General features: G+C 43.6%; 1 protein-coding gene across 4 annotated transcripts in view; it reads left to right on the forward strand.

Annotated features, from left to right (window-relative positions):
• Nucleotides 1-26,943, forward strand: part of CRELD2 (cysteine rich with EGF like domains 2) — a 29,488-nt gene extending 2,545 nt beyond the window's left edge. For 2 of the 4 annotated variants that reach the window (XM_053255191.1, XM_053255188.1), the window contains exons 2-10: nucleotides 1,062-1,144; nucleotides 3,325-3,435; nucleotides 6,270-6,361; nucleotides 11,462-11,638; nucleotides 18,727-18,822; nucleotides 19,918-20,001; nucleotides 22,616-22,711; nucleotides 23,880-24,020; nucleotides 26,370-26,943. In XM_053255191.1, the coding sequence (XP_053111166.1) occupies nucleotides 3,389-3,435; nucleotides 6,270-6,361; nucleotides 11,462-11,638; nucleotides 18,727-18,822; nucleotides 19,918-20,001; nucleotides 22,616-22,711; nucleotides 23,880-24,020; nucleotides 26,370-26,419 (783 nt within the window). In that variant the 5' untranslated portion in view covers nucleotides 1,062-1,144; nucleotides 3,325-3,388 and the 3' untranslated portion in view covers nucleotides 26,420-26,943. The remainder of the gene's footprint in view (nucleotides 1-1,061; nucleotides 1,145-3,324; nucleotides 3,436-6,269; nucleotides 6,362-11,461; nucleotides 11,639-18,726; nucleotides 18,823-19,917; nucleotides 20,002-22,615; nucleotides 22,712-23,879; nucleotides 24,021-26,369) is intronic. The other 2 variants (XM_053255190.1, XM_053255189.1) reach the window with 2 other exon arrangements.
• Nucleotides 26,944-27,531: the final 588 nt, after the last annotated feature.

The following is a 27,531-nucleotide window of genomic DNA, read 5'->3' on the forward strand; positions in this document are numbered from 1 at the left end:
ACAATTTTATAAAAAATAGTACAATGTTAGATGCAATGATAGAGCTGCACTGCTATGCTTGTGCAAGCAGACAGGCTCAAGGGCAACTCAGGCCAGTTATTTATTTATATACCCCTTTTCAATTAAAAAGAATTCTCCAAGCCATAGCAAAAGAATGAAAGATGGTGCCCTGTCCCCAGTCTAAAACGAAACAGAGTATGTGGCTAGTTTGCTTATCTCTTAAGGGGGGATTGTGGGCTTTATTCCCGCAAACATGGTGGCTATGATATCTAGACAAGCTTCTTTTAACTGATGCTGGTTCTTGTAGATTCCACTTAACTGTACACTGTCACTTTCTCCTATGCTGACTTTCTGTCAGAGCAAGGAAGCAACAGTGCAGTGAGAGAAGCAGGCTAATAGCACTTACCAACTAACTGCTCTGGAGAAGGAGCAGTTTTTTATGCTTTCCTCCTGCAACCCTCAGGGACATATTTTCAATTGGCACAGAAGGCTTCCTATGGAATGCTTGGATCTTATGGGCAGGGTAGTGCAGTTATTTTGGCACAACTAACTGCACTATTAGTTTACTAACAGTGCACTGTTAGTCAGCACAACTAACTGCACAAGTGTTGTTAGTCTGCTTCGCTTGCTGCTCTGCTTCCTTGCTTTGTATGTCAGTGAGTGCTCTTTATTTGGCATTCAAAACTTGGTTTGTTTTGTAAATTGTGCCTGAACTGTCACAATTTTAGATACCATTTATTGGAAAGGAAAGGCAGTGCTGTCAATTCGGTGTCAGCTCCTGGCGACTATAGAGCCTTGTGGTTTTCTTGGTAAAATACAGGAGTAGTTTACCACTGCCTTCTCCCACGCAGTATGAGATGATGCCTTTCAGCACCTTCCTATATCACTGCTGCCTGATATAGGACTTTCCCATATTCTGGGAAACACACCTGTGGGGATTTGAACTAACAGCTCTCTAGGCAGATTTGTTAGTATCTGTTTAAATATGTCTTTGCTTTTCAGTCAATCATTCTTGAAAATGCCTTTGTCATTGTTTCAGTGGCTAAATTTATGCTCTGCAGGGTCTAACAGATACTGCAAAAAAGAATTTTGGAGGTGGCAATACAGCTTGGGAAGAAAAAACACTATCTAAGTATGAGACCAGGTAAAGTGCCCTTGTGTGTGAATTTTCTTGTTTCAACAAGGTTACATTTTTGCTTGTAGCATGCAAGATGCTGGGACTGAATGAAGCACAATATGTGAGGAGAAAGCGTTTTAATCTAGAGCACATTCGATTCATTTTCTGTTACACTTGATCAATACTTGAAGCCAGACTTCTTGATCACATTACTGAAGATCTTGCGAGTTTGCAGTTAGTAGTTCATAATCACTCAGTTTCTTTCTATTTCCTATGATAGAAATGCATGACTGCTTGAGGTCAAGGATTAAAAATGTCTCTGACTAAATGCAAGTGCCTCACTTCACATTCTCTGTGACATCTGAATTGAACAACCTATGGTAGGTATGGTCAACCGGAGGCTCTCCAGTTGTTGTTGGACTACAACTCCTATCATCCCCAGCTTCAGTTAAGTGTACTTGGGGATGATAGGAGTTGTAGTCCAGCAATAGCTGGAGAGCTTCCAGTTGCCCACACCTGGCCTATAGTAAGCATTAGCTGGGGATTTTCTCCAGGAATAGTGGCTTGAACTGAGTTTGCAAACTATTTATTTAATAAATGTATATGCCACTGTTCCATGTAAAATATTCTCAGTGTGACCAAGAAACAAAAATTAAAACCAGTATACTAAAATGCAGAACTTGGCCAATAAACAAACAAACCAGTTTTCAAACCTGGCAGCAGCAACAATCTCTCAGAAACTGAAAGCCTGGGACACTATAGGTCTTTCCATGTGTCTGAATGACAGCAAACTCATCACCAGGCAAACCTACATCTCTAGAAGTTGACCCCTTCCCCCCTGCATATGCAAAGGTCAGGTGTCAACCACCCATACGTGGAACTGTGGATGTCAGGTCCGCGAATGCCAAGGTTTGCCTGTATGCTACACTGTATTGAAGTAATTGGCAGAAAGAAATCAGTTCTATACAAGCCAATAATCAGAATTAATCTTTGTGAACAATTCCTTTGTCTTTTTCTGAGGACTCCATCATTTGTGAGATCAGTGGAAGAAAGGCAGGGCAAGCAGAATATAGGCGGAGGAGGGAGGCAGGGAGTAGGGATGTGCATGAACCTGTTCGGAGGCCCTTTTACAGGCCTCCGAATAGGTTCGAACACTGCGCAGTTTGAAAGGTTCAAAAGCGGCGGGGGTGGGGGGTAACCTTAAGGGCAGGAGAGGGTACACTCCCCCCCCTTGCCATGATTCCCCCACTGGCGCTTGCTTAAAAACCAGTCTGGCGGGGTGGCAGTGTACCTCCCTACCGCCCTGTCTGCTCCTCGAACTAGAAGTAGCCTGTGCGCGTGCATGTCGCACTAGCTCGCACTGATGTGCACATGGGCTACTTCCAGTCCGAGGAGCAGATAGGACAGTAGGGAGGTACGCTGCCACCCCACCAGACTGGTTTTTAAATGTGTGCCGGCAGGGGAAACGTGGGGGGTGGGGTGTGCACCCTAACTGGCCCCTCCCGGTTCCATGCACATCCTTAACAGGGAGTGCAAGAAGTCTGCTGATTACAGTCCATCACTCTAGAAGGCCCATGTTTAAAATGATAGGATCATAGATTTGGGGGTGGGGTTTAGGCCATGTATTCCTACTCTCTACTGGAAATCGAGAGCTGGAGCATCCCCAATAGATGACTGTTCAGCCTCTGCTTGAAGACGTCCAATGAGGGAAATCCCCCATCACCAGGTGACGAGTTCCATTATCAAATTCCTTTGACAGTTAAGCTTGTCCTAGTGTGCAACTGAAATCTAACTTCCTATGACCTATGCCTACTAGAGCTCTCCTGCTCTCAAGGGCAGGACTAGAACAAGTATTTGCCCAGATATGTGTGACTTCTCTTCATGTGTTTGAAGAGTGCCCTCATGTCCTGTCTTCCCACCCCATGGCCACCTTCCAGGCTAAACATATCCAGTTATCCAATTTCATGAGATTTATTCCAAGATAAAAGTGTTGCAGTAATGACTGCAATCTTAAAAGCATCATATTGACTATTTTTGAGCTACTTCACCTTTTTGCATTAAATGTTTATTCTTTGTAGCTTGTTGATAAGGCCAGAATCTAATAGCAACGCTAATTGCTTGACTTTTCTTTTGGAAGTGTGTTTAATTGACCTCTATAACTTTTGTACTCTCTCAGATGGATTTGTTTTGGTGTTGTTGTTTTTTAGTGAAATTCGTCTTGTAGAGATAATAGAGAACCTGTGTGACAGTAGTAACTTTGAATGCAACAACATGGTAGAAGAGCATGAAGAACATATAGAAACTTGGTGGTTCAAATGGTAAGTAAGAAGGTAATGACATATTTGGTGCCATTTTCAGCTATTTAGAAAACATCAAACCTTTACACTAGATAAGACTTGCTTGTTCATCTTGGTAAGACATTGCTGATTTATTCATAATGCAATTTGTTGGCTTAGATTAAGCATTTGGGAGAACTGTAGATGAGGCTTGTTAATGTAAAGTTTATTTGGAGTTCAGCAATGATCTCACATAACTATAGGCACTTACCAAGCCATCTGTGCAAATTAAGAGCCGGTGGGCTTGGTACTTTTAATCTTTTTGTTTGTTTGTTTTACTTTACCTCTGTTAAAGCACAGGTGGAATATGTTCAGACCTCTGTAGAATGGAGTTGTCTCCTAATTGGTGAACAAGATGACCATGAAGAAGAATAAATCACCATCATTGGGGAGCCCATTCAGACTCTTAATTATTTTCCCCAGTTTTGGTAGTTTGAAACACCATGTAAAGCTGATGGCTTGTCACATCATGTTGACACATGTGAGAAGCAGACCAGTCTGAGTGTTTGCATGACCCATATAGATAGATGCCTTCTTTGTTTATGTACCATAGTAACTTACTGAAGGAACCAAATTGGAACTTTAGTATCCTGTGAGATATTATGAAAATGGATAACTGTATACTGTACTGCTTTTCAACAAAAAGGTTCACAAAGCAAAAGGAATAAGAAAATGATTCCCTGTTACAAAGGGGCAGGTGATCCAAAAGGAAACACAAGAGAGATGACAGCAACAGTCACTGGAAGGATCTCCATACTGGGATGAATAGGGACAGTTGCCATCCCCTTGCTAAATATAAGAGAGCAATTGCTTTAAAGGGTGCTTCTTTGCCCAGTGAGCAAGGGCAGTTCTAATATGTTCTTCTAGTAACCTTCAGTAACCTCTAGATTTCCATTAATGATGCTTTCACTTGAAGCTACAAGGTACTACTATAATGCATGTGATAAGCATTCTATCAGCATTGCTTTGTAGGATTCCATAAGGTTCTTATTAATTCCAGATCACACCTGCTCCATTTGCCACTAAAGAAGACAGTTTATCTAGCTACCAGCCCTGACAGCTCCACCTGGGATCAGAAGGGCAAGTTTTTCTTCCTTGTATACCCTCACTTAGCCATAGAATCTACAAACCAGATACATGCCTTCAGTTAAATCTGGAGAACTTTACTTCTGTTCAAGCTTAAAAAAGAGAGAAAACTCACCTGTTTAGTAATTTTGCATGGGATCCTAATAGTGCAAATGCGAAGGGAGTTACTGCTATTTTGAACTTGATACACTGATAGGCACTAAAAGATGAACAGATCAGTTACACAAAGTTGTTACAGTTCTGAATAAGAAAAGAATCTGAGAGACTTAAAATAGGTATGTCGTATACTCATCCCAAAATGTATTGTGTATAGTGTGTGAATTGATCAACTTTAAAATGTTGTACTCAGGACAGTAGTCAATAGTTAGATCTCTATATAGATTATTAACCCTTTTTATTAAGTTTTTCCAAGCACAATGTATATAAAGCTACCATAGTATGTACCAAGTGACAGATAAGAGACATCAGTTGAACTGTAGAAATGAATCTTGATATCCTGCTCCAGAAATATTCTGCAGCCTCATTCTCTTTATGAGAATGAGAATTCTTTATGTAATTAGAGGGCTTTGGATATACTTCTCTGTGCTCTTGAATGTGTTCTTTGCCTCCTTTAGAAAAAGAAAGAGCTGTTAAAATATTTGAAGTTATATTTCCCTGTTTTAACAGTTCTGTTCCGCCCTGTATGGGTGGAACCTATTGAAGAACTTCCTCAGATTCAAGGGTGAGAGATGATCCTGCCCCCACCAGAATGTTCACCACCTCATATATCTATATGGGAAGGGTGTTTTGTTCTGTCTGACCGTCACTGCAATGTAACTTGTGTTTGTGTGAGTTAAATCGCATGAGGGTGAGGTTTATAAGGGCTGTAATGTAAGAGTGATAGAAACAGTGAAAAGCATATTTGATCTTTAAGTAGCCTCTTTAAAGAGTAGGCCATTGGGACATTTCATTTTTTAAAAAATTCTTCTCCCCCCCCCCCCACAGAACAGTCGGTTCTACTGGCCTCTGTGAGGGGATTCTGGGCCCGGTTTAAACTGGAGGAGCTGCATTGGCAGGTGGTTAAATGCTGGAGAGCTGCTGCCAGTCACTGTAGTTCTGAGCTAGATGAATCAGTAGTTTGAGTAGAAGGCAACTTTGTATGTTCATATACCTATTATGAGCTACCTAGAGAATAATTTGTTATGGGGAGGCTAACAAAGTTTATTATTATTAATGACATTTGCCTCACTGGCTTCCTCCTTGGGGGATCCTTTTGCAGAGCTTCCCCCAGCCTCCCTAACACAAAGGGAGATCACTCCCCTCCTCGCCCCTCTTTAACCACCTAGAGGTATAAGGGGGAAACTCTGACACGCCCTGGTTTCTTTTCTTCTGGCATCAGGGACTTGTCTCTCTTTGTCCACCCTACTAAATTGAACCATGACCCTTGCAATGAAGGGTGCTGCAAGGTGAAGTAGCAGCAGCAGAGGAATTGTATACAGGTGTTGGGAGTGGGAGTCAAGATAGCAGGCTGTTGAAACTTAATGTACATCTTACCTAGAACTGAAAGGCTTGCCTTGCCCATCTCAGTTGGTTTATTAGTAGACTGTTGACAGGTGTGAGAATTGTAATCCATATTATCTAGAAGCTTGCCTTGAATTTTTTGATTTTTTTTTGTCTGATCACAGTATTCTACATTAAAAATGTTATGTACAAAAATCTTACTCAAGAAATAGTTGTCTTTGTATTTACAGGAAGAAGAAATATCCTGATTTGTTTAAGTGGCTCTGCATAGAAACAATTGAAGTTTGCTGCCCTAGTGGAATGTACGGACCAGACTGCCTTGGTAATTAGATGGTGATGATAATTGCTTGTACTGAGGGCTCCAAAGTAAATCTAGCAATCAGAACTTGCCCAGTCTGTGTGAGGGTAATTGATGTCATCCATTATTACAGCTCTGGCTCTCTTTACCTCCCCGATTTCCTTCTGCAGTGCCAAGTCACTGTCAGCATTTTGTTTCGCCCTCCTGACCAAAACGCTGACAGTGCCTGGGAGTTGCAGAAGGAAATCAGGGAGACATCAAAGAGAAACAGCTGTAATAATGGATGACTTCAGTTACTCACAAATAGACTGGATAAATGCACATTCAGGTACTGACAAAGAAGCCAAATTTCTAGATATGCTGAATGACTAGAGCAGTTGGTCACGGAACCAACCAGAGAGAAGACAACCTTGGACTTAATTCTGAGTGGTGCCCGGGTTCTGATGCAAGATGTCAGTGTGGTGGAACCTTTAGGGAACAGTGACCATAATGTGATCAAATTCAGCATACATGCATGGAGATAATCACCAAGGAAGTATAACACAGAGACTCTGAATTTCAGAAAATGAAACTTCTCTAGAATGAGGAGTTGGAAAAGAAAACTGAAAGGGAAAATCAGGAGAGTCACGTTGCTCCAGAATGCATTGAGTTTATTTAAAACCACAATAATATAAGCCCAGTTAGAATGTATACCAAAAAGGAGGAAAGGTACTACCAAGTATAGGACGATGCCAGCATGGCTAGCTAGTAAAGTCAAGGAAGCCATAAAGGGGAAAAAGACTTCCTTCAGAAATTGGAAGCCCTGCCCAAATGAAGAAAACAGAAACAAACAAATTCTGGCAGAAGAAATGCAAGGTGACAATAAGGGATGCTAAAAGATAGTTTGAGGAACATCTAGTTAAAAGCATCAAGGGGAATAACACATACTACTTTAAATACATCAGAAGTAGGAAACCTTCCAAGGAGGTGGTTGGACCATTAGACACTGAGGGAGTGAAAGGGATTGAGGATATGAGGATTGCAGGAAGCTAAACAAGTTCTTTGCATCTGTCTTCACAGCGGAGGATACTGCGTGTATACCTGTGCCTGAAACCGAGCTTCTTGGGGACAGAGGCTAAAGAATTGAGTCAGATAGAGGTGACGAGATTATCTAAACGGTCTGGAAAAATTAAATTGCCAGGGCCAGATGGCATCCACCCAAGAGTCCTTAAGAAACTCAAATGTGAAATTGCTGACCATCTTGAAAAAATATGCAACTTAACCCTACAACCAGGCTCTGTACCAGAAGGCTGGAAAGTAGCCAGTGTAACACCAATTTTCAAAAAGGGATCCAGAGGGGGATTTGGGAAATTATGGGCTGGTTAGCTTTGTTCTGGGCAAATGGTTAAAATTAAGGATACCATTCTCAAGGATAAAATTAAGTATATAGAAGAACAGGCCTTGCTGAAGGAGAACCAGCATGCCTTTTGCAAAGGTAAATCTTGCCTCACCAACCTTTTGGAGTGACAAAAGGCATGTGGATAAAGGTGATCTAGTTGACATCGTATACTTGGACTTTTAAAAAGCTTTGGACAAAGCTCCTCATCAAAGACTGAGAGCTGGTCTTGTGGTAGCAAGCATGACTTGTCCCCATAGCTAAGCAGGGTCTGCCCTGGTTGCATATGAATGGGAGACTTGATGTGTGAGTACTGCAAGATATTTCCCTCGGGATGAAGCTGCTCTGGGAAGAGCAGAAGGTTTCAAGTTCCCTCTCTGGCTTCTCCAAGATAGGGCTGAGAGAGATTCTTGCCTGCAACCTTGGAGAAGTCACTGCCAGTCTGTGAAGACAATACTGAGCTACAGTGGTCCCTCGACTTACGAAGATAATCCGTTCCGAACGCACGTTCCTAGGTCGGAATTTTCGTAAGTCGAAAAGTGCATCCACGGAGGTCCGGAAACACTCGTAAGTCGAGGAAACCGCATCTAAAAATTCGTAGGTCGAGGAAGCCGCATCTAAACCGGCAACGACTTCCGGTATTTTTTGTCGTTCGTATGTCGAAATCTTTGGATGTCGAGTACTTCGTAAGTCGAGGGACCACTGTAGATAGACTAATGGTCTGGCTCAGTATATGGCAGTTTCCTATGTTCCTATGACTCCTGAGAAAACTTAGCAGTCATGTGATAAGGAGACAGGTTCCTGTGTGGCTTGGTAAATGGTTGAAGGACAGGAATCAGAAGATTGGTTTAAATAAACAGTTCTGTAAATGGAAGGAAATAAGACGTGAGGTCCCCCAGGGATCTGTACTGAGACCAGTGCTTTTTAATTTATTCATAAATGATCTAGACATTGGGGTAAGTAGTGAGGTGGCCAAATCTGCAGATGACACACAACTATTTAGGGTAGTGAAATCTATAACAAATTTTGAGGAGGTCCAAAAGGATCTCTACAACCTGGGTGAGTGGGCAACCTAGAGACAGATGCCGTTCAATGTTAGCAAGTGTAAAGTGATGCATATTGGGGCAAAAACCCTACAACTTCAAATATACTACTACTACTACTACTACTATGAATATTTATATACCGCTTTTCAACAAAATTCTCAAAGCGGTTTACATAGAAAAGTAAATAATACATCATGATGATGGTCCCCTGTCCCCAAAGGGCTCACAATCTAAAAAGAAACATAAGGTAGACTCCAGCAACAGCCACTGGAGGAATGCTGTGCTGGTGTTGGATAGGGCCAGTTGCACTCCCCCTGCTAAATATAAGATAATTAACACTTTTTAAAGCTGTCTTTTTGCCCAGTTAGCAGGGATTAACTTATACGTTGGTGGAGTCTGAGCTGTCGGTGACTGACCAGAAGAGAGATCTTGGGGTAGTGGTGGACAGCTCGTTGAAAGTGTCAACTCAGTGTGCGGCAGCTGTGAAGGCCAATTCCATGCTTGGAATAGTTTGGAGGAGGATTGAAAATAAAACTGCTAATATTATAATGCCCTTATACAAATCTATATTGCGGCCATATTTGGAGTACTGTGTACCGTTCTGGTCACCATAACTCAGAAAGGACATAGAACTAGAGAAAGTGCAGAAGAGGACAATCAAGATGATTAGGGACCTGGAACACCTTTCTTATGAAGCAAAGCTACAACACCTGAGATGACTTAATTTAGAAAAAAGATAACTGAGGAGACATGAGAGGTCTATAAAACCATGCATGGTGTGGAGAAACTTGATAGAAATTTTTCTCTGTGTCATAACACTAGAACCAAGGGTCATCCCATGAAACTGATTGTGATGAAATTTAGGACTAACAAAAGGAAGTGCTTTCCCACACAGTGCATAATTAACCTATAGAATTCTCTGCCACGAGGTGTGGTGGCAGCCAAGAGTCTGAATGGCTTTAAGAAGAGTTTATCAGTTGCATGGGAGTAACAGCAGGAGAGAGGACATGCCCCTCAGCTCTTGCCTGTGGTCTTTGCAGAGGCATATGGTGGGCCGCTGTGTGAAATAGGATGCTGGATTAGATAAGCTTTGGGCCTGATCCAGCAAGACTGTTCCTATGCTATATTATAAATTAATATCAGATCTATTATTAGTGTACTTTCAAATAGGCTTATGAGATCACCCGGCATTCTGTGTGTCTGTGTGTGTGTGCCCTCCATCAACTTTGCAATACCTGGACCAATATGAATTTAATCAGGTACAGTTGTAGGGTCACCTCAACAGTGTAGTTCGTGATGATGTCATTCACCCTGATTCAAGATGGCGGGTGCATAAACATTTGAGGTGCAAGTGGGCTAACTTGTGAACTGATTTGGACCAAATTTGGTACAGTTGTAGTGAGTGACACACAGGGACACATCAGTGGTGTAGTTTGTAATGATGTCATCCACCCCGATCCAAGACGGTGGACGTGTGAACATTTGAGGTGCAAGAGATCTAACTTGTGGGCCTCGATTTGAACCAAACTTAGTTCATTTGTAGAGATAGTGAAAGGAAAGTAGGCAGATCAGTTCTTACTAGAAACACTTGTAAATATATTCTTTGTGGCTAGAGAATAGGGATTGGGTGTTAGAGGTTGTTGATTTTTACCCACAATAGGTAAAACAGCAGAGCACTAAAGAATGAGCACACACTCCAGTTACAGAGTAGATAGCAGAGGATGGTTTGGATATTGCAGCTATTTAGAGAAAACACATGGAGATCCTTGTATGACTAAACACTAAGTATTTATTGGTTAAATACACTTAGATAGGAAAGACCTATATCTAATCTAAAGGACTACATAATGGATAGGTAAGGAGAGAGAGAGATGTTTCTATCTGCTCTCTAGGAGGAAAGGAAGGATTGTGACAGCACAGGAAGTGCTGCAGAGTCAGTTCAGGGGTCATAGAGTAGGGACAGATAGGGAGACCCTTACTGTCTCTACTCTCAATGCCCCTAGTGGTCATTAGGATAATTGGTGCAAAAGGTCGATGCACTGGAAGTTCATCTCCAACACTGGGATCTAGCCAATCCCAAAGCAATGCAATAAGAACAAGTTAAAGCACATGAAACAACTCTTGGAATGCCTGTATATGTACATGAAGTCTGCACAACGTTTCACTCACCAGACTAAAAACAGTCCAACAGTTAGAGGGGGAAGCTGCAGAACAGACCAACTGAAGCAACTGCCTCAAATGTAGTCTTCATGGGGAGAGTGTTAGTTGCTAACTTTATCTTTTTCATAAAAGTATTCCTTTTTAAATAAGAGTGTAAAATGACTAATACCTCTACATGAAAGCAAACCAGGTCTACATAAGTAGTAGTATTTGCTAGGAAGAATGACATTGCAGCAGCCACCAATTTAGATCTGTGGAAATATTGCATGAAGAACTAGTGATTTTGGATCATTGGTTCAAGAGAACCTTTATGGGTGAGTAAACAGATAGCTTTCAGTGCATATTGAGAACAGCAATGGTCCAGGAAGCTATAGGTGAGAAGGAGTAATATTAGATCACTGTAGGTTAAAAGCCAAATTAAAATATGTTGCTGGGTTCTCCTGGTGTTCAAAAGGCATAACTATTGTGGGAGATGTAGTAGAAGGTTTATATTTGGTTGTACCCTATATGAAATGGTAAAGTCACGTTTTATGTAATTTTAAGCTTGTCGTGGTGGTTCAGAAAGACCTTGCCATGGAAATGGCCGTTGTGACGGAGATGGCACCCGAGGTGGCGATGGATCATGCAACTGTAACAAAGAATACAAAGGCGAATTTTGTTTAGACTGCTCTGATGGCTACTACAACTCTCACAAAAATGATACACATTCTGTTTGTACAGGTATGTCTGTATGCTTGTGTTGAGTTCCTTGACAATGGCATCTATCCAGAGAACTTTCCAACTGGGTAAAGCAAGCACTTGAACTAATTTAGTGCCACTGAAGCTAATGTGATTGCTTATGTGCAGGAACCTGTTTTACATGTTTTGTTGATCACAGTCCAAATACAACAACATTTTTATTTGTTTGATAACCTATTAGCAGTTTAGTTTGTATGGTTACTGCTTCTTATGCTTCTTAGATAGTCTATAACAGGCATCCCCAAACTGCGGCCCTCCAGATGTTGCTGAACTACAACTCCCAGCATCCCTAGACACAATTTTTTGTGGCTGGGTATGCTGGAAGTTGTAGTTCAGCAACATCTGGAGGGCCGCAGTTTGGGGATGCCTGGTTTATAACTTGATAGCATAAGCTTTCGTTTTTTTTTAAAAAAAACTGCTAATTGAATAAGATGCCAGTATGTGCAAACATTTAACAAACTAAGCTGGTTTAGTTAATTATTTGCACCCTTCCTTAAATATTCCTAAAAATCAATGTAATTTATATAAAATCTATTTTGTTTTTTCTTTTCCAAGAAACTAACTTAGTTTTTGAAACTCAAGCTTGATTAAGAGCTAACTGATATTTTCGCTGAATGTTGAAATTATATACTGTAAAACAGGAATGTTTGACAGTGCCATTATTGAGCATATATTTTATAATGCAGTGCACCACTTTTAAACCAGACAGGAGACTTTACATACAATATTAAATATAGCTTAACAATAAAGAATAGAAAACCCAGTTGTAACCCAGCTATGTATGTATGCTAACTGCAAATATGACATTGGAAAACACAAGCACAATGCTTTAGCACCTTATTTAAAAATATGTAAAAGTAATAGTGGATTGAGATGAAGAGCATGGAAGAATCAGCCTTTGGTCTCAGTGGACAAAACTGTTTAAGATCCAGACTAAGTTACTCACACCACTGAAATAAATGAGACAAGTCATGTCTAACATAATCTGGGTCATGCCCACTGATTATTTTTTAGTCAGTATGCCCCTATTCTTTGTTTTACAGTTAGATTTTGCTAATTGGAAAAGTTCTCAGACATCTGGTGGCTATAATAACCTGTGCTCCAATCCAGCAAATAAGATCAGCAAGTGGAAGGCTGATGCAGGTGTGCATCTGGATGCATGTCTGGATTGCATTGTCCATCCAGGCAACATTGAACTGGCTGGATGTTTTGTTTTCCTATGCATGGGGATTCAAATCCCTATTTGGGATTATCAGTTGTGCATTACTTGTTGCCCACTGCTACAACTGCATTATGGCCATTTTATTAACATGTGTAGATTGGATAGCGGTTTACAAGGAGTTTCTTGAAGTGGGACATAGTGAAAGTCAGTACTGATAGGTTTATTAAAACTTTATTATGTTCAGAGACTAGCTAAAAATACATACAAATGAACTGGCAGGTTATGATTTAGGCATTTGTAAATGTATGAAAGATGCACAATAGCAGACTCATTCTCGGCTGGTATAGGAGGTCACCCAACGTGGGATTACATCCCCCCACATGCTCCAGAAGGCAGGAAGTAGAAATACTTGAAGATCCTTAACCCATCGCATGTGGGCGGATCCCTTCAGTTCTACTTCCTGCCTTAGCTCCAGAGGACACAATTGCTTAGCTCGCTTCATGTTTCTCTCTGTTGGTATTGTTTCTGTTCTTTCCTGATTAGGATCTCTGCTCTCCCCTTGTTTAACCTGTATTGCTTCTCTAATCTTGCTTATATATATATTTTTTTTAAACAAAGAGAATTTAGTTCTACTTTTTGTCTCTACTGGCTCCTCTGTTCCTCCCCTGTCCTATTGTCCCCTTCATTTGGGGTGGTCCTAGACTGGATGGCCACCAGGAAGGGATTGGGCCTGCTCGCATTTAGAGAGCATTCAGCCCGTCAAAGGCTCTTCCCGCCAAATCAGAAGAATGGCACGAAGGGACTGGACAAAATGGTGGCTGCTCAGGGGAGCCTTGCTGGCACCACCAGGTCACAGCGGCTATCCCCCCAGCCCGATGGCCGCGATCGGGATGCCCATCATGACTCCAGGTACGAAGATCGCAGGCAGACAGCCCCCCCAAAGAGCAAAAAGCAGAAGAAGAAAAATCGCGCTGACAGGGAGCACTCGTCGGCTGCTTCAAAGCATCGCGCGACTTCCTCCGTGCTAGTGGGCGAAGCGGCTGGGGAGGAGGCAGCTTCTCTATCGCCGCCCCTCTTGTCGCCGGCGGATAGACACCCCCTCGGGGAGGCGGCAGGTGAACCACAAAGGGCACGCCAGCAATCAGCTAGCCTGGGGGGCTTGGCTCCAGCGGAGGAGGAAACAGCCCGGCTCGGGGGAGCAGAGGAGCACGCTCCGTCTTGTGGAGGCAGTCCGGAGAGACCGATCCTGGTGAGACCGGGGCCTGCCGTGGGGAGGAGGAGGAGTCCCTCCCCGCCAAGAGGAGTTCCCCCCAGTGTCGCTGTTCCGGCCGGGGAGCCAGCCGTGGGCGGGTCAGGGGGCGTTTTTCAGCCCGCGTTGTTAAAGGGCTGGATCGAAGAGGCTGTTCAAAGATCAGTGGCTGCAGCTCTCGTAGGTCGCCCTAGTGCCAGGACAAGTAGATTGAGGGATAGTTCATCTTCAGAGTCGGGAGATGAGTCACCTCTTCACAAAAGGCTCAGGCGTTCCATGAGGTTGACTCCCTACTCCGATAAGGATCTGCATTCTTCGGAGGGATCGGGGGAGGAGTCCCCAGACATCTTTCAGCTTCAAGGATCGAAAACTGACTCTGTACAGGGTGACAAGGAAGAATGGGCCTCTATCTCTGCAGCTAAGTGTGCACCAGTGGTGGCTTCTAGACTGTACAATTTTGAGGAGGAGGCACTTAATTTGTTAAAGGTTCCTCTGACGGATGCGCCCTTCGGAGCCCTCCTAAGCGGTGTAGTGGTGCCCAAGGATGGGGACTCCACCTTTAAGGACCAGGCAGATAAAAAAGCAGAGGCTGCTCTACGCAGGGCGCATGAATGTTCGGCCATGGCTATTAGAGCTGATACCACAGCATCTCTAGTTTCTAGGGCATCCGTGCTGTGGATTGATGAGCTACTTAATGACCCTCCTTCTGATCAGGCGCAGATGCGCCGCAAGCTCCTCCGCTTGCAAAGAGCGGCCGCCCTCGCTGCAGATGCTACATTTGACAGTGTGCGTTTTTTAGCTAGAGCAGTGTGTGCAGGAATGTTGGCCAGACGTAATATCTGGCTAAAATATTGGAAGGTGGACAACACCTCCAAGGCTAATCTGGCAGCTGTTCTTTACGTGGGCAGTAAGCTCTTTGGGGACGAAGCACTTAAGGAAGTGTTGATTTAAAAAAAGATAAGAGGAAGTCGTTGCCTTTAGTGCAACATAAGGAGGAGAAGGTGTTCCCACGCAGACCCCCCTCAGGCACCTAGGGCATTCAGGCCGCTATACAGGCAGCGGGACTACTTCCGACCTTTCAGGTCACAGTGGAACAGGTCCAGGGGACAAGGGAAGCAGTTCTTTTCTTCCCAGGCTCGCCAGTCTTTCTCTTCTCAGTAACATGGTCCAAAACAGCAGTCCTGACAACCAGGATGGCAAGGTGGGAGCGCGCCTATTGGAATTTTGGACCGTTTGGAAAGAATCCATCCAAGATCGGTGGGTTCTTTCCATAGTAAGGCTAGGTTACAGAGTGGAGCTCTCCAGTCCTCCTGGGAACAGGTTCCTCCTCACGCCCAGGTCAAGAAATGCTGCAAAGCACAAAGGTCTACTCTCAGCAATCTCACACCTGATGGACATAGGGGCCGTGGAGGAGGTGCCTTTTGCCCAGAGGGGTCTGGGCGTTTACTCTGTGATCTTCACGGTGCCGAAAAAGGACGGTTCTGCAAGGGCGGTCCTGAATCTACGCCCCGTAAACAGGTTCGTGATAAGGAAGAGGTTCAGAATGGAGACTCTGCGGACCATCTCAGAGGCGCTGCAAGCCGAGGACTTCATGGCGTCAGTAGACCTTCAGGATGCATATCTACATGTTCCAATTCACCCATTGAGTCGCTTCGCTTCTGCTACGGGGGCAGGCATCTTCAGTATCGTGCTCTGCCATTCGGTCTGTCATCGGCCCCCAGGGTTTTTACGAAGGTGCTGTGCCCGCTGGTAGCCATCCTTCGCACGGAGGGCATTCACCTTTATTGTTATCTGGACGATCTTTTGATTCGAGCAAGGTCAGCAGTGGCCATGGAGGCGGCATTGTCCAGGACGATGTCCCTGCTGCGGGAGCACGGTTTCCTAATAAATGTAAGCAAGAGTCACCTGCTTCCATCTACGCGCCTTCGACACCTAGGGGTGATCATGGACACGTCAGTATGCAGGCTGTTCCTTCCACAAGACAGGATGGCGGTCCTTGTCTCCTTGGCTCGCAAGACCTTGGGGCGCAGGTCTTTCAGCGTATTGAAGCTTGCTCGACTACTCGGCCTGATGGTAGCGGCCATTGATTCCGTTCCTTGGGCCAGGCTTCATCTTCGCCATCTTCAGTGAGCACTGCTGCCTTTCCAACGCAGGATCGCCCTCAAATGAGACAAGAAGGTTCCTCTCTCATGGGGCCTCAGGGAATCTATCACCTGGTGGACTGTTCAGAACAACCTAGAGAAGGGAAAAATGTTTGTGGAACCAAGGAGGATTTTGGTGACAACAGACACCAGTCTGTCTGGCTGGGGGGCGCACTGCCTCAGCAGGTCGGCGCAGGGGCTGTGGTCGGCAGAGGAGGCCTGCCACAGCATCAATTGTCTGGAGTTACGTGCGGTTTTTCTTGCTCTCAAGGCCTTCACCCCGGCAGTCAAGGGGAGAAATGTGTTGGTGCGCACGGACAATGTTTCAACCAAGGCGCACATAAATCGACAAGGGGGGGTGAGGTCCAAGTCCCTTCATCTGCAGGCATTAGAGCTTTTGTACTGGGCAGAGCGGAATCTTCTGTCTATACTTGCACACCATGTGAGCGGGGCCTCCAATATTCAGGCGGATTGGCTAAGCCGTCAGGAGATCCAGCCGGCAGAGTGGAGTCTTCGCCCTGTAGTATTCCAATGGGTGACTCAACGACTGGGCAGGCCGCAAATAGATCTTTTCGCGTCGCAACAGAACACCAAGCTGCGCAGGTTTTATTCAAGATTCCCAACCAGGAGGGCGGAAGCCACAGATGCGCTATCAGTTTGGTAGCCTCCGTATCTTCTGTACACTTTTCCTCCAGTGCCCTTACTCTCATGTTGTCTAAGGAAGTTGAGGGAGTCACAAGCATCACTGATTTTGATCGTGCCTTATTGGCCCAGGAGGCCATGGTTTTCCGAGATCGTCGATCTCACGGTGGAAAAACCTCTCAGACTCCCGTTACGCCCAGATCTGCTGCAGCAGGGGCCCATCTTTCATCCAGAGCCGGAGTGGTTGCAGTTGACCGCCTGGAAGCTGAAAGGGCCATGTTAAAGAAGGAAAGGCTGTCGGAAGGTGTGATTCAGACCATTCTCTCATCCAGGAAAGAGTCCACCAACAAGATTTATCAGTCTACATGGCGTAGTTTTTTGCGTTGGGCTTCCAGATGAGCTTTGCAGCTGGAAAAGTGCAAATTACGTGAGTTATTGGACTTCCTTCAGGATGGTCTTTCACTGGGCCTTAAGCCAAACACCCTTCGGAGACAAGCAGCGTGTTTGGTTCAGATGCTCTTCCCTCAGCAGAAGTCCTTCCAGGCAAAACATCCTTTGCTGAGAAAATTCCTGAGGGGAGCGGACCATCTGTTGCCCCCAGTTTGCCACCGTTTTCCTTCATGGGACTTGCATGTGGTCTTAAGGGGCTTGCTGTTCCCTCCCTTCGAACGTCTCAGGTCGATTTCCCTGCAGTTGTTGTCATGGAAGGTGGCGTTCCTGGTTGCCATAACGTCGGCTAGGAGGGTGTCGGAACTGCAGGCTTTATCAGTAAAGAGTAATTTGTGTATATTTTCCAAGGACTCTGTGGCTCATTCCTGATCCGTCCTTTGTACCGAAGGTGAATTCATACTTTCATAGGGCGTCGGATATCTACTTACCATCTTTTTGTCTTGATCCTCGTCATCAGTCAGAAAAGGAGTGGCACTGTTTGGATGTTCGTTGGGCGTTACGAATATATCTGAATAGGACGGAGACGTTCCGCAAGTCTGATGCTCTATTCATGTCTTTCAAAAACTCCAAGAAAGGGTCCAAAGTGTCGGCAGCGATCATCGCCAGATGGGTCAAGGCGTGCATTGTGGAGTCTTACAAGGTTCAAAAGCTGCCGGTGCCGTGTCAGGTCACGGCTCATTCAACAAGGTCAGCGGCTACCTCGGCTGCTCTGTCATCAGCAGTGTCACTTGAGGAGATTTGTAAGGCAGCAACTTGGGCTTTGCCGTTTACTTTCTCGAGACAGTACAAGTTGGATGAGCATAATGAGGCCAGAGCGGCCTTTGGTCGGAGGGTCCTGCAGAGGGTCCTTCCGGGTCAATAGATCCAGTCTTTCTATCTGTTTTTCCCCTCCCGTGGTTGGTGCTGTGGTATCTCCCACGTTGGGTGACCTCCTACACCAGCCGACAAAGGTACATTGGTACTCACCGTGAAGGTGTCTTCTGGCTGGTGTAGAAGAGGTCACCCAAGGCCCACCCGGGGGGTTTTCTTTTCTGGATCTCTATGTTGGAAGGGAGGTGTGATTGGCTGTTTCCTTCCTTCACTGTGTCTGTTTTCAGTTTATAGTAATGTTGCTTGATGGTTTGTTGTTCATGTTATTGATGTTCTGAAGCTTGAGCTGTTTTAGATACTGAAGGGATCCGCCCACATGCGATGGGTTAAGGATCTTCAAGTACTTCTACTTCCTGCCTTCTGGAGCGTGGGGGGATGTAATCCCACGTTGGGTGACCTCTTCTACACCAGCCAGAAGACACCTTCACGGTGAGTACCAATGTACCTGTCTGATTATAATGGGGAAACACCACAGTGTTCTGTCATAATTGTATATTTTAATTTTGAATAGCAGTTTTTAAATACAGTTGTTACAAATTTTGCTTCTGCTTTACAGCTTGTCATAATTCATGTAAAACATGCACTGGTGCAACTAATGCAGACTGCACAGATTGTAAAGAAGGTTGGATCAGAAATGAAGAAGCCTGTGTGGGTGAGTAAAGCAATCTTGATGTAAAGTTGATCACACTGGGGATGGGCCTTTAAAGAAATAAGAGCTACTTACACATTCATGTTGTGCACCATCTCAAACAGAAATATGTTCATCTGAACAGATTCTGCTGCATGATTGTAGAACAGCACCTTAATCAAAATAATTAGGGGGTCAGTGGGGGCTTAATTCTTCTGTTGTAAACTTTATTAGGGAATTGCAGCTGCCCCAGCAGTCCAGAACATTGCCAATATTTGTTTTTTTAAAATATAGAATCTTCACATTGATCTTCTTTTCAGATCAATTATAGCCACTGTATTGGCTATATGCACCATACATTATTACATTTGTTTAGGGTAAACACTTTAATTTAAATGTGGATAAAGAAAGAGAGAGAGAGTGAGTGAGTGTGTGTGTGTGTGTACGTGTGCGTGTACTGTAGTGACTGTATTTGTTCACACACAGGATTGTGCCTTGGGCTTGCACTCGCTCTTTTCTCCAGATTCTCTCTCTTACTTCCTATTTTGGCAAAACATAGCTTGTCTTTATGTATAAACTGAGCACACTATGCTTTGTATAAATCAGTTTTCCTCCATATGAAAATTAGCAACCTGATTCTTATTTGATGTCCAGGTCTAGTATGTAGGCACATCATGGCTTGCCCAAAACTGGAAGAGAAGGAAATCGGAGCTCATAAGAGGAGGGAGAGTGTGAGCCTGAGGCGTGGTTTGGCCAATATGTGTGAAACAAGCTGTTTTCTTGGGAAAGTGAACCAAAGTATTTAAAGCTGCTGTTCTTACTTATTGGGATCTAAGAACATTACACTCATAGGCTAGCACCTTAAAGACTTTGTGTGCATCAGTTCACCCTTCTATGACTGCAGCCCCCGAGAAGCTCCTCTGGAAGGTCGTAGGATCTTCCAGAGTAATATTTGATGCAGCACAAGTGGCTGCAGTGGGAAAGAAAACTCAACAGCCTTCTGCTCCACCCCCATATATGAATGGAATACATGAACTGGCCTCTTTGAAACTAGACACGCTCTAAAATGTACTGTTCATTGGCAATAACAATTTTTCTTTTTCTTTTTCTTTTTTCCAGATGTGAATGAATGTGTTGCAGAAAACTCGCCTTGCAAGACTGACCAATATTGCTTAAACACAGATGGATCTTTCTCATGCAAAGGTTTCTTTTTAGGGGTTAATGTTAACCCTAATTTTTAGACCTCTTAATTTTGTTCAGGCTAAAATAATCGTTTTGTTGCTTGAGAGGGGATGTTTGAACAATGTTCACTGAGTAGCAGCCTCAGTTGTCGATCGTCTGGAATAGGAGTGCTTGCTCTGGAGTAAAGACTCCTGCTCCAGACTAAGGACAACTGTGGATTATATCTGTTGAGTGTTATGTTCAGTGTTTAAGAGAAAATTTAAAGAACTCAATATGCTCCTTCCTTCATAAATGTTTGCACATTCATATCTTTCTGTTCTTTATTTGGAATGATGTGTACTTCTACATTAACTGTTTCCTTTGACTTGCATGTCAAGCCAGCACCTCCTGCTTTTCATGTAAATGCTTCCAGCTGTTCCTTAGAATTGAATTGTATAGAGAAATCTGATCTGTGAGCTGTTGTGCTGTGATGGCAGCAGTCATGGTGGCTGGAAAAATACCCGGCAATTGTAGAAATCATAGTAACGTGTACAGCAACACCTGACACACTTTAATTTGTGATCCCCAATGGTAAATGGTTATGAATGGCCACATGAAAGGAAAAGTGGCTGTTGGTATATGAAAAGCAGACTCTAGACTCGCCATGGCCCTAGCACTGCATTGTGAACCCCCTTTGTTGTAGAGAATATAAAGGAACATAAAATAGAGCTGTTGAAGCATGAGGGACAAAGCGAAGGGCAAGTTAAAAAATGCCAATGTAGATGACATCTGCATAACAGTTCTGTTTAGCTCTGTGTTATGTTCAACCCACATACAATTAGTGTACAGTGTGCACATATACAGATCTATGTGCACATAGGTAATCACTCACATAGCAAGTTCAACAGTTATACAATAACGTTTTCCTAGCTGTATCCTGTATTTGTGGGGGCCTATACCCAGGTTAAGTTTTTCCTCATACAGACAAGTACATATGTATAGACAGCTGTACATGCATATAATGTAATGTCTGAATAGGGCTCTTATCTCATAATAACTGCATAAAAGATGGGACAGAGATGTGTTCCAAGAATACGTATGGAGGGGGGGGAGCGGAATGTGACTGGGCTGCAGGACTAAGATGAGGTCTAATATTATGATGGTTGGAAAATTCATGATGATTTTATTTGGGGGTCTGAGAATATAGCAAAACTGAGCTATAGCTGGAGTTTAACAAGATGCAAACAGTCTTTGAAAATAAAGGCAAGCAAGTCAAGACATGGTTATCAGGGATTTCCAGAGCAAGGGTAGGAACAGAACTAGAGAGTGATTCTAAACTAAGGGTTCACACGACTTGCCAAAAGTCAGTAAGAAGTTTTGGAGAGGGACATGGAGGTACTTGCAGCATGCATGCTTCTGTGCAGCGTGTCGTTGAAACCCGCCTAAATCTGGTTGGCATCCAGCCAAACAGACTTGCTACTAATGTCAGCCTGAGGTTCAAAACCAAGGGCAGAAGCTGGCTTGATGAAGTCAACTGCTAACCAAATTTGGGCTAGCTTGGACAACATGCTGCATGGGCGCATGCACACCTTGGGAACCTCTGGTTTTTTATTCATGTAAGTATTTAAAATATTTATACTTCGCCTCTCCAGAACAATACTATTCAGGTTGGCTTACAAAATCAATAAAAATTATACAAGATAAAATAATATAAAAACAATAAAATAGGAACAGACTAAAAACCTCAAAACCAAAATTTACAATTAAAATGTTTAAAGTTAAGAGGTTAAAAAACACACCAGATATAGTTACAGCTAAAAAGTTAAAATGTCTCCTTAAAGAATCACTGTCTCCGACTTTTTCCTGACTTTTGGTCGATTGTGCGAACCCACCCTGTGAATCAAAATATGTGAGAATGGAAAAGGTAACAAAATAAGCAAGCAATAGCAATGCGAGCAGAGCAAAAGGGACCTCAGAGGAAGTAAAGGAACTGAGGATTTAAAATGTCATTTTGATTATGGCATGGTTTCTGTTTTCTACAGATGGCTTGTAAAATTGCCACAAAGATCTTAATAAGATGGTAGTGATTTTAAATTTTTTAAAGTGTGTGTGTGTCGGTGGGAGGACTAGTAGACCAGAAATTCAGGATTGGAACCTGTACATCTGGAAGCATTGCCACAGAGGATATATTGGCCTTGGTTATTTGTAGAATTGTGCGTAACTTTTTCTCAAGCATAGAGAGGAGAGCTGGTCTTTGTGGTAGCAAGCCTGACTTGTCCCCTTAGCTAAGCAGGGTCCACCCTGGTTGCATATGAATGGGAGAATTGATGTGTGAGCACTGTTACATATTCACCTTAGGGGATAGAGCTGCTCTGGGAAGAGCATCTAGGTTCCAAGTTTCCTCCCTGGCATCTCCAAGATAGGGCTAGAGATTCCTGCCTGCAACCTTGGAGAAGCCGCTGCCAGTCTGTGTAGACAATACAGAACTAGATGGACCAATGGTCTGACTTGGTATAAGGCAGCTTCCTATGTTCCTATGGGTGTAGCCATTAGTACTATAATGTGATGTTGTTCCTTGCCTTATTTATTAGGTTCATATTTTTCTCTGATATTGCATCTTTGTTTAATTTCATAATGTTTTAATCTTTTGTTTCAGTATGTGATCTTAGCTGTTTAGAGTGCACTGGAGAAGGACCTACCAAATGTAAAAGCTGCATAACTGGGTATACAATGGAAGATGAAAAATGCACAGGTTAGATTATTTACTTTATGTTGAAGCTTTTATTTACACACACACACACACACACACACACACACATATATATATATATATATATATATATATATATATATATATATATATATATGTTATTAATATTTTGGCAGTAATTCTCCGCCATCACAACTTACAAGGAAGCGCTTGTCCAGTTCTCAACATAAAAGTCTGTGTGGTGTAGCGATTAGAGTGATGGACTAGGATTGGGGGAAACCTGAAATTCGTATTCAGCCATGAAATTCACTGAGTGTTTTTGGGCCACTTGCTTACCTATCAGCCTAACCTACCTCAGAGTTTTTGTGAGGATAAATATAACCATGTACACCACTGGGCTCCTCAGAGGAAGAGCAGGATATAAATGTAAAAATAACTTTCATTTCTGTTGTAAACCACCCAGAGATTTGTTGTAAACTGCCAGAGACTTGTGGTTTGGGCGGTATACAAATATGGTAAATAAATAAAACTAGCCAACCCCGCACAGAGCATCTGTGCGGCGCTTTGGGGCCGGCTGTTTCCCCCTCCCTCTTCCTCCTGCCCCGGTCTCTCCTCTCTTCCCCTTCCCTCTGGCCCGCGATCTCCAGCCCTCTATTCCTCCTCCCACACAGAGCCTTTCTCTACCACTGCCCGCCACCCCCTTTCTCGCCTGCCGGCGCCCACTGCCAGCACTTTCTTCCCCCTCTCCTCCTCAGTCCACACTTCAGAACTCTCGCAGCCTGTCGTGAGAGTTCCGCTGCCAAATCCTGGGCACACATGTCCCACTCACGACCTCTGGCACCAGGCCAGGGCCTGTCCTTCCCACTGCCTCCCGCCTCCCAGTCCAGGCTGCAGCCGAGACGGCCCCTCCTCACAATGGCCAGGCCAACGCCCAGCCAATCAGGCGCCTCCGCTGGCCAAACAGAGCTCAGCCAATCAGGCGCCTCCGCTGGCCAAACAGAGCTCAGCCAATCAGGTGCCTCCCTCGGCAGCACATCTCCACGCTGGCTGGCTAAGAGAATTAATTATAAAGATATGGAGAAAGTATATCTTGTTTCCAGAGCATCCAAGAGATAGTGGGGAGGGGGCAACCCTGGACATTTGAAAATATTTTCAGGATTTTAGTTCTATTGCCTTGAATAAAATGTGTCTACACCACACTTGTTTGTAGATGTAGACGAGTGTACTTTGCCTGACAAAGTCTGTGTAAGGGAAAATGAAGACTGCATCAATACCCCCGGTGGTTATAAATGTGTCTGTTCAGATGGTTTTCAAGACATGGAGGGGGTCTGTGTTCTAGCAGTGAAAACAGGTGAGTGGCTGCTTTTCAAGAAGTTTTGGGGATGGTTGATAGTAGGGGTGTGCACGGAACCGCCACACTGCGGTCTGGCACTGGGGTGGGGGGTCACTTTAAGAGCGGTGGGAGGGTTTACTTACCCCTCCCGCCGCTTTCCGCTGTGGCGCCGTAATGCTAAGAATAATTGGGGCGGCAGGATACCTCCCTGCCGACCCTTCCCCGCTGCTGCTCTGCAAAAACTCCCAGTAATGCTTTGCGCGCGCGCACTTCACGTCACTGACATGCGCGCAAAGCATTACTGGGAGTTTTTGCAGAGCAGCAGTGGGGGAGGGGTGGCAGGGAGGTATCCTGCCGCCCCAATTATTCTTAGCATTACAGCGCCACAGCGGAAAGCGGCGGGAGGGGTAAGTAAACCCTCCCACTGCTCTTAAAGCGACCCCCAATCCGAACCACCCAGGACCGGACCAGTCCGGAGGCCTTTTCAATGGCTTCCGGACCGGTCCGGGCCCATCCCTAGTTGACAGAGGAATTACCTATATCTAAGTTGGTTGCATGACTGTTAATACATGCCAGCCCTCAGTATTTTGATTTCAAATCCCATCATTGCCAAGGTCTATGTTTTTTAACTTCAATTGTGAGCATATTTTGCTCCTCGCTGGAGCTTCTTCCCTTTGCTTAAATGGGCTACCAGTACCAAGTGTGTTATCCCAGTGTATTTTCACATGGTATGACCTAAAATTACTTTTAAAATATGGCATGTGTTTTCTAAAATTCTAAAGATACCAAAAGTACTTTAGTTCCCTCATATATAAAGTTTGGAACACACTTGCTTTGAAATTAGTAGAACACTCTTTTGCCTGTGTCATCTGGCTTTGTGCACTGTGCTTTTAAAGATCGGCTTCACTTTAATCAGAGCAGTGTGCCGTGTTTACCCGAATAGAAAATGACTCCAAATTTAAGACAGTCCCCTTAAAGACAACAGTTAAATACATGTTATACCTGTATTTACCTGAAAGCAGGAGTACTCTGAATTTAAGATGACCTCCTGATTTCTAACTTCAAAGAATATAGAGAAAACCTAGCCTTGGATTCAGAAAAATATGGTAAATACTTGGTAGGATATAATACTTGGAGCCAAGACTGTTCTCTATGAGGATCAGCTGAAAACACTTGGATTAAAAGCAAGTCATTGGGAGTGACTGTGCGTTAAAGCCCTTTTGTCTTTTTAATGAATCTGGCCAGTTTTGATGATATATAATGGTGTAGCGGGGAAGAGGTTGCTGGTTCGAATCCCAGACTGTGGGAAATTCCTATATCGGGCAGCAGCGAAATAGCAAGGTCCTGAAAGGCATCATCTCATACTGCACGAGAGATGGCAGTGGTAAACCCTCTTGTATTCTACCAAAGAAAACCACAGGGCTCTGTGGTTGCCAGGAGTCAACACCAACTCAATGGCACACCTTTACCTTTAATGCACTATTTTAGAATGGAAAAATGTCTCTTCCTTGTGTGTTTGGTATATGAAAGTACCATTCAATTCAATGTTCAGAAACCACCAAGATTAATGAAAACAGTGTTAAACTATTTTTTAACAAAGTTCTTAATGCAAGGATTGTTGTTTTCCTGAAAGTAGAAGGTAAAGCACAGCCTATCAGTGGGCCACTCATCAGTTTCCAGAGGAGTACCAAGTTCCTGATGATTGGTGGGATTCATGCAAAGAATGAGGAATTAGATGGACTTTGAACAGCCAGGCAGTTCTTACATGCTTTTGTTTGAGAATATAAAATTACTTAACTTGGATTAGTTACTCAAGTTCTCTTAAAAGTGAAGGCATGTGTACTTTTGCCATATGAATTTAAAATGCACTAATAGACTATAGGGATTCAAATGTGTTGGATTTTTAATAAGTGTTCTGCATGAGTTCCTTTGGCCTACCACTGCTGCAAATCATCGTCTTGAAAAAATATCTGATTTGTGAATATTAATGGTCTATTTTAAATTTCACAGACTTTTGGATTATAGTGATGAACCTAGGATACATTCCCATCAGGACTAGATTTTTGGTGCTGATGTATTGGATGAAAGCTTTATTTTTTTTGTTTTAAAAGAAATGTGGTTGTATTCAGTTTTGGAAACAGTAAACAAGCATTATGCATGTTTGAAAGGTTTGGGGGTCCTCTAGAGCAACATTATCTGGATATGAGGTGGTGTTTCTTGCTAGTGAAAGAAAAAATTGGTTTCTGCACCTTCCTTGCACAAACAGAAATGCTTTGCATGCAGACGGAGGCCTATCTGCATCCCAACTAAAATTACTAATGTAACAAAGTAGATGTTTTTTTAATTAAGGCACATTATTTTTGACAGAGACGACACTAGCAGATGTATCTTCACCTGATGCCCATGAGGATTTATGATCTACATTCCAAAACAAGAGACCCTGATATCTGCCCCTTAAATTATTGGACTGAACAGTAACTACTGGAAAAGATGTGTAAATGGTATTAAATAAGTGCAGACTGCCAGTATGATTCTTCTTGGAAATGGAATGAACTGCCCTTACAACTGCATTTCTTTTTAAAATATAAGCAATTGCTACTTTTTGTACTGTCACTTTACTATCTGGTAGAGGTGGTTGGAGGTAAATAAACTACAATACTCATTTTAGTGTATTTAGCTAAACTGAAGTATATATTGCCCAGTCTAGCACAAATTACTATGTGGAACAAGAAAGATACAGAAAGGAATTGACAAACTAAATACTTCTGGACCTGTGGACCTCTTTCTTTGATAAGAACTTGTCTTTTCAGTACTGGTAAAGGGAAGAGGGTTGATGGTGGGGTTTTTTTGTTTTTGTTTTTTGTTTTTTTAAATAACCTTGTAAATGAAAATTGAATGTCAAATATGACATTCAATAAAGATTTATTTTGACTGCTTTGTATTTTGTATGTTCTAAGTGTCTTTTATTCATAAAAATTATATCTCGCCTTTCATGCTAAAAATCTTTAAAGGCAGCTAATCACTAAAATACAGAGGCTCTCCACATGAGCACTGTGGCGAGCCTGAAGGAGGTTTGCGGAGACAGTAGGCTTGACCCACTCTCTGTGCACACAAGCAGTCAGCTCGCCCTGGGTGGCTGAATTGGCCGCCCACATGATTACCGGAGCCATCATGGAGCTGGTTGGGGCGGTGGGGATCGGGAGCCTCCTGGCCCCCAGAATGCCCCGCGTGAGTGTGCAGGGGTTTCTGGAGGACCCCCCCCCCCCAATGCTGGGAGGTTTGTTGTAGCCTCCTGGTTGGAGGTCTCACCATGAGTCGGGCACCACGGTGACACATGACCAACTAAACGCGGTTAGTGGCACGCATGCTCCACTAACCTTGTTTAAGGGGAGGAGGAATTAAGTGGGCTTGCCGCCAGTAGCCACATCTCCTGGCGGTTCACATGTGTGGTGGAAACTCGGTTGCTCTCCCTTAGCCCAATTTCCACCATGCGTGAGAATAGATTCAATATGTAACAACAACAACAACA

Source organism: Hemicordylus capensis, chromosome 5, assembly GCF_027244095.1.
Source record: "Hemicordylus capensis ecotype Gifberg chromosome 5, rHemCap1.1.pri, whole genome shotgun sequence".
NCBI lineage: Eukaryota > Metazoa > Chordata > Lepidosauria > Squamata > Cordylidae > Hemicordylus > Hemicordylus capensis.